This window comes from Trichogramma pretiosum, unplaced genomic scaffold (assembly GCF_000599845.2).
Source record: "Trichogramma pretiosum strain Unisexual culture from Peru unplaced genomic scaffold, Tpre_2.0 scaffold88, whole genome shotgun sequence".
In the NCBI taxonomy this organism is placed as follows: Eukaryota; Metazoa; Arthropoda; class Insecta; order Hymenoptera; family Trichogrammatidae; genus Trichogramma; species Trichogramma pretiosum.
This window is the reverse complement of record NW_019641671.1, coordinates 487578-499613: the sequence shown is the minus strand read 5'-3', so window position 1 is coordinate 499613 and position 12036 is coordinate 487578. Positions and strand designations below refer to the sequence as shown.

The following is a 12036-nucleotide window of genomic DNA, read 5'->3' as shown; positions in this document are numbered from 1 at the left end:
CTCTTCCTATATAAGCGAGGCGCCTGGCCAAGCAAAGGAAAGTCGTCTCTCGGCTGCCAGCCAGAACACATCGACTCTCGTCCTCGCGTTCGCGACGACGAGCTCTTGAGAGTTGCGACCTAGGGACTTTATTCAATAGTGAACTTGGTCTAATTGCAACAAACATATTCGCCTTGTCATTTCACAACCTTTCCCCACTTTTTACTTTTGCAAGTTTCCGACTCGGCCGCCAGGTGCCGTGGTGCCAGAAAAAAGTCGTATCCGCATGAGAAAAGGTCGAGTTTAGAGTACTAGTATAAGTGCCTTTCGACCTTATTCAATCTGCTTTTAACTGTTCGACCTGTTACAAGTGAGAATAGAAAAGCGATTTGACTTTTGTCTATTGACTTTTGACTGTTCAACTTTACAAGTTGGACAGAAAAGTGATCGGCATTTGTGTCACTCCACTCTCACGAGTCATGTGACAGCCAAGCAGCCCGAGCCGACAACGACGTCATCGTCCATCCGACCATCCCCTCCATGACGGTCAACATCGGTCATAGCTAGTCACCGCTGGTCACAGCCAGTCCTTCTGCCCAAAGCAACAGCCTGCATAAAAAACTAGTCCTTTTCAGGACTAACGTAGAGTTTACAAAACTTGTAAACTAAGAGGCAACAAATAACATCGATCCTCCTCAGGGTCACTTGTCATACTCCAGTCTGGTGACTGTCAAGAGTATTTCTACTCTGTCTCGCAGACTTGCTCAAATTCGTCCCCTCCACAATCCATTATACAACAACAGATGGCATTAAAAACAATTTGACGTACACCCGGGAGCAAAGATTCTCGGAGTTCGAGTTTTATATTCGATTGATCGAAATTTCGATTGCATGATGCACCCCGTGCGTAATGTAGTCACGAGTATCATGACATGCGCGATGTAAACAAAAATAGTGGTCTGCTACTTGTTTTGCTTGAAAACTTGGTTAGTATTTCTGTCAACTCAAAGGATAAAATTTTTTAAGGTAAGGAGATTTAAACGTTGATAATAATATAGATTACAACTATAAAATAAATAATTANTCAGGTATGTTAATTTGTAAATAATTTGTAAAATAATGTTTCTGAATAAATAAACTCTATTTCAGAGCAACAAATTGGCCATACTTATTGGAACCCCGTCATATATTATATCTATAACTACGCTTTCAAACAAAGGAAGACAATGTACGATTAAACCTAAAAAAATAAAAAAAATGAAGCTTACATAAATTAACAACTTCATAGAAATGATGATAATATATAACAATACATAAAATACATAAATTTAAATAAAAATGTTATTTTTAAAACAATGATTTCTCACTTGAATATAATAAACAATTTTTATAAGATTTCAGATTATTATAAAGCTCTTTACCTATAGCCTCATTAAAGTTTATTGTATATAAAACTACGAAAAATTATATTATTTTAGGCCACACGATTAATAAAAAATACAATAAACTTTTATGAGGCTGTAGGTAAAAAGCTTGCTTCCAACCTGGTAAAATTTCATTATTTTACAAAGTGAGGTAAGTTTTGTTCTTTCCAAGCTTCTCGTTGAGCCATGATACTGCATCTTTCGAAACAAATAAAAAACATGGCTCGACAAAAAGGCTTGGAAATAAGTAAACTTGAGCAGCACAAGTAACATAGTAATAATTATAATGAATGTTTCAGATTGGCATAGAACTTGTAATTCATAAAATCATGAAAGCGTAATGCAATTTTATACATTAAATTTTCAACAAAACTAAAACCATTATGGGTTATAGCTTAATACGATACACTTTCATGATTTTGTGGATAAAAACTTCCATGCCAATCCGAAACATCAATAATGATTATTACTATGTAACTTGTGCTGCTTATGTTTAATTTCTTCCAAGCCACTCGCTGAGCCATGTGTTCATTTTGTTTTTCAAAAATGCAGTATCATGGCTCAGCGAGTGGCTTGGAAGAAATTAAACATAAGCAGCACAAGTTACATAGTAATAATCATTATTGATGTTTCGGATTGGCATGGAAGTTTTTATCCACAAAATCATGAAAGTGTATCGTATTAAGCTATAACCCATAATGGTTTTAGTTTTGTTGAAAATTTAATGTATAAAATTGCATTACGCTTTCATGATTTTATGAATTACAAGTTCTATGCCAATCTGAAACATTCATTATAATTATTACTATGTTACTTGTGCTGCTCAAGTTTACTTATTTCCAAGCCTTTTTGTCGAGCCATGTTTTTTATTTGTTTCGAAAGATGCAGTATCATGGCTCAACGAGAAGCTTGGAAAGAACAAAACTTACCTCACTTTGTAAAATAATGAAATTTTACCAGGTTGGAAGCAAGCTTTTTACCTACAGCCTCATAAAAGTTTATTGTATTTTTTATTAATCGTGTGGCCTAAAATAATATAATTTTTCGTAGTTTTATATACAATAAACTTTAATGAGGCTATAGGTAAAGAGCTTTATAATAATCTGAAATCTTATAAAAATTGTTTATTATATTCAAGTGAGAAATCATTGTTTTAAAAATAACATTTTTATTTAAATTTATGTATTTTATGTATTGTTATATATTATCATCATTTCTATGAAGTTGTTAATTTATGTAAGCTTCATTTTTTTTATTTTTTTAGGTTTAATCGTACATTGTCTTCCTTTGTTTGAAAGCGTAGTTATAGATATAATATATGACGGGGTTCCAATAAGTATGGCCAATTTGTTGCTCTGAAATAGAGTTTATTTATTCAGAAACATTATTTTACAAATTATTTACAAATTAACATACCTGAAATAGAGAAACGACAATTACGACAACACACTACCCGTCTCATATCCTTCTGACCGTTTCTCTATTCCCGTCTACACTTCTTATTTACAAGCAACAACTTTGCTCCCCACCTAATCATCTACACAATACACATCTCTAAGAAAGTACTACTTCCTTACATCTACCCTCCCCCGCAGGAGTTAAAATCTTTTTTTTTTTTTTCTTTAAACCTTCTCTTCATCTACAACACAAGGAACTAACTTCGTAACGTAAAATATAGCAGCTTCCGGACTTCTATGACCGATATTTACTTTAAACATAGAATTTGATATTTTTTCTATAATTGTGAATGGACGTATTCTTAATTCTTTAAGTTTTTTCCTATTTATTTTATTTCCGTTTTCTACGTAAACTTTCTCACCTACTCTAAAATCATATTTTTTTCTATTTTTATCAAACTGTGTTTTATTATAACTATGTGATTTTAATGTATTTCGCAATGCAATTTCCCTATCTTTCAACCACTCACTACAGCTTTTTTTTATTTTTAATTCGTCCGGTAATAATGATACATCTAATCCATTTAAAATATACTCTGGGGCAAACCCAGTAACCGTGTGTTCTGTTTCGTTATATTTTTTTACACACTCGTGCGCTATTGTAGTCCATGCTAACTTTTTCCCTCGTTCATTTATCTTACATCTAATCTTATTACCTAAAGTCTGGTTAAGTCTTCCATTTAACCCATTTGAAAAAGCAGAATTCACCGCTGTGAACACAATTGGAATTCCGTTTCTCACCAGATACTGTTTAAACTCTTTCGAGTTTATCCCGGGATACTGATCAGCAAGAACCATTTTAATTTTCTTCACCTCTGGAACTTTTTCTATTAATTTTATAAAATCCGTCGCACATTGACTTTTCGACGTTAAAATGTACGCGTACCTTGAAAAATGGTCAACCAATAAATGTAAATATTTTTTTGTCGACCGCGACCCACCAAAACCTCCAATTGTATCAATTGAAACTATCTCAAACGGTCTCGAGGCAGGACCCAACTGAGACAATAATCCTATTTTTTTTGACCTCTTGACTTGTTCTGAATACATATTCTACATTCTTTACATATTTTTTTAATATTGTTAGTTAGATTTTTTGCCGTATACGTGGGACATATTTTCAATTGCAATTGCTTTACACCTATATGGCACATATTTTCATGCACTCTCTTAATTAACTTTTTGCTGAATGCTTCTGATAGGATAATCTTTTCTTTACCTTTTATTATTTTGTAAAATATATTGTTTTTCTTTATTTTTTTTCTCTCTTTATATAACTCCGTATTTTCATTTTGATCTTCTATTATATCCTTGAGTTCCATTAAATTAACTAGTTTTAATATTTCTTCTTCCTTCTTAGACGACTCCAAAACTGGATTTCTACTTAAACAGTCGGCTTCCAAATTATCTCTTCCTGGGGAATACTTGATTTTTACATCAAATTGAGATATATAGTATGTTAAATCACCTAACTCTTCATCGATTCTTGATTTAATATTTAAGTTCTCTAGCGGCTTGTGATCCGTAACAACTGTAAACGGCTTTCCCAAGAGCCAATATTGCCAAAAAGCAATAGCCTCCTTTATAGCTAAACACTCTAGAAACACTGCTTTTTTCTTCTTTTGGGCCTCGTTTAGCTTTTTTGAAAAATACGCCACTGTCTTCTCCTCACCATTACGTTGCTTTTGCTTCAATACCGCACCGATGCCTTCCAGACTCGCATCGGAATAAATAATTATAGGTAGCTCCTGGTCAAAAATCTCTAGCGCCAGCTGAGAACATAGTAAATTTTTTACCTCTTCAAATGCTCTTTCACATGCATCCGACCATACAAAAGGTTTATCCTTCCTCAAAAGGCTATGTAACGGCTCCAAAATTGTAGTAATCCTTGGGATATATTCATGATAAAAATTCACTTTTCCCAGGAATTGTCTGATATTTTTCTGATTCTTCGGCGTAGGAAAACTCTTTATCGCTGTCAAATTATCTTTCAACGGCTTAACCGTGTTGCATCCAATAATGTGACCCAAATACTTCACAAACTTTTCTGCAAACCTGCATTTCGTAAACTTGAGTTTAAACCCCTCGCTTATAATCGCCTCTAGAACTTTTGCAATATGCTGAATATGTTCTTCGAAGGACCTTGAAAATATCAAAATATCATCAATATAATTTACAGCAAAGTCGGATAACCTATATTTTCTCAAAATTCCACTTAGGATCCTTTGAAAAATTGCCGGTAAAGTTTTCATTCCAAATGGCAAACACGTCCACTGGAAATGACCGTCCTGCGTTACAAAGCCGGTTTTACTCCTATCTTCGATCCTCAGTGGAATTGACCAAAATGCCGAATTTATATCAAATGTCGAAAAAAATTCACAATTTCTTGCCTTGATTATCAAATCTTGGATCAGCGGAAAAGGCTGCGCCTGTGGGGTTATTATCTTGTTTAACTCTCTGAAGTCAATGCAGAGTCTTGACTTCTTATTCTCTTCTTTCTTAAAGACTAGTGTTACCGGTGCCGCAAACGGGCTGTAGCATTCTTCAATCAGTCCTATTTCCAAAAGTTTCGCGACTTGATTCTCAATTTCTTTTCTATCTTCTAGGCTACACCGATACGGTCTTTTACTACAATATTTTTCCACTTGTACATCAATCCGCGCTTCATATTTTTTCACAGTGCCCACATCGAATTTATCTTTAGCAAACACTGTTCTATATTTTTCAATTAAACTATTTATCTCATTTTTTTCTTTTTCATTCAAATGATCCATTTTCATTTCACATTGATCCTGTTCTATGAATTCATTAAAATTTATTAAAATTTCTTTTCCTGACCCCTCCTCTTCACAAAACGGAACTTTTATCTCTTGTGAGATGGACAGATCAGCATGCTGTACTAATTTAAATTCTTTTATCATATCTAATCCCATCAAAAAATCGTGTTTAAACGTATTATCATTAATCACATATACGTTCAAATCTTTTTCGATATCCATGATTTTTATTTTCAAATTTACCATTCCGACTATGTTTCTCACACCATTAATCACAATGCCCTCTGAGCTCTTCATCTCACTGGCTCTCCTTGCCTTAATCTTTAATAACTTCGCGTTTATCAACGACACATTTGCACCAGAATCATATATTGCCATCATTTCCACAGAGTCATTGACTAATATTTTGACTTTAATTAATGGTGTGATTACTCGTTTTTTTCTTCGCTAAAGTCATCGATTGCCAGTACCGCGCTGTTGACCTGTTTATTATCAGCCTTCCTTTCTCTGTTTTCATTCTTGCCTTTAAACCAACACAATTCTTCAGGATGGAACCGCGAGCCTTTGTTTAACTTAGCACACACCTTACATGCTTGTTTTTGGTCTGGCTTTCTCGTATTACTTGTATTATTATTATACTTATTTGTGTCTCCTTTCTCGAAATTTCTTTTAATCATATACTCATATTTACTTATCTCATTAAATAGGTCCTCTGTTTTTCTCAACCCATCTCTCTCTATTTTATTTATTATGAATTTTGGCAGACCTACTGCTATCAAATCAATCATTGTATTGACATCCATTGTCTTTCTTGTTTCCAATAATAATCTCTCTTTCTTCACCGCGTAATCAACCAAAGATCCTTCAATATATTTAAAAGAAAACGCGTATATGATTGAGTTCCATCCTCTATTTGCGTATGTTTCACAAAAATTTTCCTTCCACACGATCCACGGAGCTTCAATAGTTTCCTTGATTCGCATCGAGCTATACCAGTCCAACGTATTTTTATCTAGAAAATTCCTGAGAATCTCAATAATACTTCTATCCTCAGTTACGTTAAAGCGCTCACATTCGGCTTCGAAAGTCTCAATCCACTGCTTGGCGTTTAGATTTTTATTTGAATATTTCTCTATATCAAATCTCTCTGATAATTTCCTCAAGTTGTGCGTTGATCCTCCTTCTTCTTTTTGCACAACCTGTCTTACTATTTGTGACACCGTCTCTTCGTTAATACTCGCTTCCGCCGATGGGAATGGGATCTCTTCTAGAATCACGTCTGCGAAGCAGATATTCCCACACTCATCAACGTATGCCTTTTTTAAATCTTCTGTTACGCTAACCCAGACTGAGCGTTTTTGGTGTCTCCTCTTCAAGGAATTTTTCACTCTCGCATATACTGCTGTGGCCATAAATTCCTTGTGTAACCCTACTGGTTGCAATTCCAGTGGGAACTCATATGACTTTCCTCCTTCGATAGTAATTGAATTTATACGTAAAACGTTCGATTTGCCATCCCCTGTGCCATCGATACTTGATTTGTCTCTGAGCACTACTTCAAATAGACATCGGGACATCTTGACGATTTTTTCTATGTATTGAGAATTGTCGTTTTATAATATATGACGGGGTTCCAATGAGTATGGCCAATTTGTTGCTCTGAAATAGAGTTTATTTATTCAGAAACATTTTTTTACAAATTATTTACAAATTAACATACCTGAAATAAAGAAACGACAATTACGACAACACACTACCGTCAACCCGTCTCATATCCTTCTGACCGTTTCTCTATTCCCGTCTACACTTATTATTTACAAGCAACAACTTTGCTCCCCACCTAATCATCTACACAATACACATCTCTAAGGAAGTACTACTTCCTTACATAGACATCTTTATGATAATGCTTGTAAATATTTCTGATTTCAGACCCTGAAAATAAATGAAAGCAATGTATTACAACAATTTATAATAAAATAGTAAATAAAAAAATAAATATTAAACTTACATGTTACGTATCCATTTTCTTCTTCTATTTCTCCTTCATTTTTTAAAATTTCCAGAATGGATTTAAAGGTCCTTATTTCCGTGAAGGCCTCATTAACATTGGCATTGCAGACCTCGAAGAAAAGCTCATGAATCCTAGTTTGGATTCTTTCCAACTCCGTGTCGAAAAATAGTGGGGAATCGGCGGAGCTCCTATGCCGAATCCACACGAGTGCTCGGTCTTGCCAGACACTATAAATAATATGAAAAAAAAAACAATTTGACTAACAATATATATTTTTAATAGTAAGCAAAAAACCACTATCGTCATTATTAATTTTTTCATTTATAATTGATGCTATTCTACATTGCGTGATTAATTAAATAGCTACTTACGTGCACACTTTCGAGGCTGCTTTCAAGGTAGGTCGGTCGATCATTGAAAATATGACGTCCAGAATGAGAGGATTTTCCAATGCACTTAATGATTCTCCAAACATTTTTCTTCTTAAAATTTTCACGTTTGTTGGTTACGGCCTATGTCAACGAAGATGTGAGTATGCGTGGATATCACGTATGCAGCGCGATGATGTTTATAACAAACGACGATCGGAGATCGAAGATTATTTTCACGACGATCGATCGTCATTAAGTGAATATGTTCAATAGTTGCAGAAAACTATGGTTAAAAGTAACTAAGTTGCTGTAAACCTCGAAGCGCATTGGTAAGTCTAAATAAAAAATTTCAAAATTTGAACGAAAAAAAACGCGAACGAAATTTTTATCTAACGCCTGAAATTGTGTTTTTCGTTATTATTGGAATCGTATTAGTTATAAAATTATTCTATAATTTGCCTTACTTATTTTTATCGGATAAATAAAATAACACGTTTTTCACAAAACCGCGCTTTCGTCGCATAATTTCACTTTTCCTCTATTTTGTTAAATAGGAATGGCTTTTCAACCGAAACGTCACAATTTGGCAATTTTGTCCAGAATGATTGAGAGTAACACACCTAAAGAAGAAATTTTGAGATATATGAACTGTTCTCCAAGCACATTATTTAAATATAAAAAAATTTTGAGGGAGAACTTAGGAGGTTTGGTCGATCTGCGGGAGAATAATGGGCGACAAGAGGCTTTAACTGTTGACGAAATTCAAAACATCCAGTTGATGAATGAAGAGTTACCATTTATGCCAGCGGCGAAAATAAAGGACGAATTGATGCTAAATTGCAGCAGATGGACGGTACGAAGGGCAATGCGCAAAGATACCGATGTTCGCTGCTTCAAACCGGCAATTAAAAACAAATTGATTCGTTTGCATAAAGAGGCGAGGATGGAATTCGCGCAACGATATTTGCACTTGTCTCAGGAGGAATGGCGAAGAACAATATTTATGGACGAGAAGGTTTAAAAAAATTTGTACCTTTTAATTTGTTTTCATTAAATACTATACTCATTTATTTCAATTTATCTTCTTTCTCTAGGTTTTTTCTACACACAAAGATGGACGAGGACTCGTTAGGCGTCCTAAACGTATGAGGTAATTTTAAATATTTCGTAATTTTTAAATCAACAATTAATCAACTACGTTTGAGCAGATACGACGAAAAATATATTCTTCCACGGAGTCGGAGTGGCCGCGCAACCAGATCTTTTTACGGATGGGTTTGTGGGTATTTTCCCGGAGCTTTGGTTCCAATTGACAGAAAATTGAAATCCGACGGCTACCTGGAATTATTAGAGGATGTCTTTATTCCCTCGATTAATGCAGCTTTTGGTGATCAAGATCTCATCAATATTATTGAAGACAACTGCTCTATCCACACAGCACATATTGTTCGAAATTTTTGGAGGAATAATCCTCGCTTCAATAGATTGCCGTTACCCCCTTGTTCACCAGAAATAAACGTGATTGAGGTTTGTATAATTTTTTCTTCACGATAAATTATTTTACGACTTTCCTGATTTTAAATTAACGCTTTTTTCAAACAGAATGTATGGGCCGAATTAGTTCGAGAGTGGACGCCGTCAATAGCGAGAACAGAAGAAGAATTAATAGTGAGGGTAGAACAGGGTTGGGAAGCGATGAGAAATAGACCCGATTACTTCCAACGACTGACTGATTCAGTACCTACCAGACTACAAAAAGTATTAGACAACGAGGGATCATCAATCCATTATTAGTAAAAAATGTTTTAAAAAGTTAAATATTTAAAAAAAATTATGTTCAAGTTAAAAGCTTTATTAGTTATTAGGAAATAATTGTTGGAAAAAATGGAAGTTGATCCGAAAAATTGCTCATAAAATTGTTGATTTAATGAAATGATAGTATAATTATATAAAAAGAGCATATGGTACTAGAAATAAATGACATTACATACAATTTTATGGAAATATTGTCTTTATTTACAATAAAATTTATTAATAACGTACATGTTCGCTTATTTACTATAAAATGATTATTTACATATACATAATAAACAATTTTTATAAGATTTCAGATTATGATAAAGCCCTTTACCTATAGCCTCATTAAAGTTTATTGTATATAAAACTACGAAAAATTATATTATTCTAGGCCACACGATTAATAAAAAATACAATAAACTTTCATGAGGCTGTAGGTAAAAAGCTTGCTTCCAACCTGGTAAAATTTCATTATTTTACAAAGTGAGGTAAGTTTTGTTCTTTCCAAGCTTCTCGTTGAGCCATGATACTGCATCTTTCGAAACAAATAAAAAACATGGCTCGACAAAAAGGCTTGGAAATAAGTAAACTTGAGCAGCACAAGTAACATAGTAATAATTATAATGAATGTTTCAGATTGGCATAGAACTTGTAATTCATAAAATCATGAAAGCGTAATGCAATTTTATACATTAAATTTTCAACAAAACTGAAACCATTATGGGTTATAGCTTAATACGATACACTTTCATGATTTTGTGGATAAAAACTTCTATGCCAATCCGAAACATCAATAATGATTATTACTATGTAACTTGTGCTGCTCATGTTTAATTTTTTCCAAGCCACTTGATGAGCCATGTGTTTATTTTGTTTTGAAAAGTGCAGTATTATGGCTCAGCGAGTGGCTTGGAAAAAAGTAAACTTTAGCAGCATAAGTTACATAGTAATAATCATTGTTCATGTTTCAGATTGGGATAAAGGCTTTTACTATGTGTATCGTAAAGTATATTAAGCTATCCATAAAGCTATCACGATACGGTGGGTAAAAGCCTTCATCCCATTTCACACACTCATGCACGCATATTACAACTATCATAAACACTCGTCACACTTAATTCTTCTCTTGCTATCAAGCCCAGCCTGCTTGACATTTTCTGATTTTTCTCTCTTCTGTCCTCTGTCATTTCTTGTTATCAAGCCTAGCCTGCTCGACATTTTCTGACTTTTCACTCTTCTGACCTGTGTCATTATGCGCTTGAAACCTAAAACAAAAATACAAGGTTTAATGAAGTAGAAGGTGATTAAAAGAAAAAAATATTTAATATTTGTTAGATGAAAAAATGTCTTGAAGCGATGATCCACCACATCCAAACTCTTCTTTGCGCTTCCCTCGAACCCTGCTAGCAGTAAAAAATTAAATTTAGTTAATAATTATTTATTTTATAGTTGTAATCTATATTATTATCAACGTTTAAATCTCCTTACCTTAAAAAATTTTATCCTTTGAGTTGACAGAAATACGAACCAAGTTTTCAAGCAAAACAAGTAGCAGACCACTATTTTTGTTTACATCGCGCATGTAATGATACTCGCGACTACATTACGCACGGGGTGCATCATGCAATCGAAATTTCGATTAATCGAATATAAAACTCGAACTCCGAGAATCTTTGCTCCCGGGTGTATATAAAAATTATGTTACATCATTCTGTAGGTTATTAACTTTCAAATGAGACGTCGATGAGCTCGATCGCACTAATACGAGCAAAGTTACGGAGGTTGAAAGGTGAAAAAAGATGTATTTTACACTAATTATTGCATAACTTTTTTTCTAGTGGACGGATTTTCAATTAATTTAATGTAATTTCTTTGGTTTTTAAAGACGAATAAAATGAAAAAAAATTGTTTCAATCTATCTTCAATATTTTACAAGATATAGCTGTTTAAACAATTAATTTGTTTATAACAAAAAATTGACCAGGAATTCGGCCTGGCGACATTCAAATTCGGTTTCAGTGACCCAAAAAATATAGAAATCCGTCAACTCGCCGAGGGGATCTCGCAAGTTCACTCAAGTGTCACCAGCGCCCGGACTAAAATCCTTTATCGGAAAGGAAGCCAAAATGTTGTCGCTGACGCACTCTTGCGTCTTCACGAAGAGGACGACGAAAGTTGCGAATTTTCTTCGCTTTTCATCGAAGACGAAAAGGACGC

The 12036-nt window shown here is 34.0% G+C and overlaps 1 protein-coding gene across 1 annotated transcript; it reads left to right on the top strand.

Annotated features, from left to right (window-relative positions):
* Nucleotides 1-8578: 8578 nt before the first annotated feature.
* LOC106652656 lies at nt 8579-9816 on the top strand. Its single transcript, XM_014371746.1, has 4 exons — nt 8579-9037; nt 9117-9172; nt 9231-9549; nt 9625-9816. Exons 1-4 carry the CDS (start codon nt 8579-8581, stop codon nt 9814-9816), a joined length of 1026 nt encoding a protein of 341 aa, XP_014227232.1.
* Nucleotides 9817-12036: the final 2220 nt, after the last annotated feature.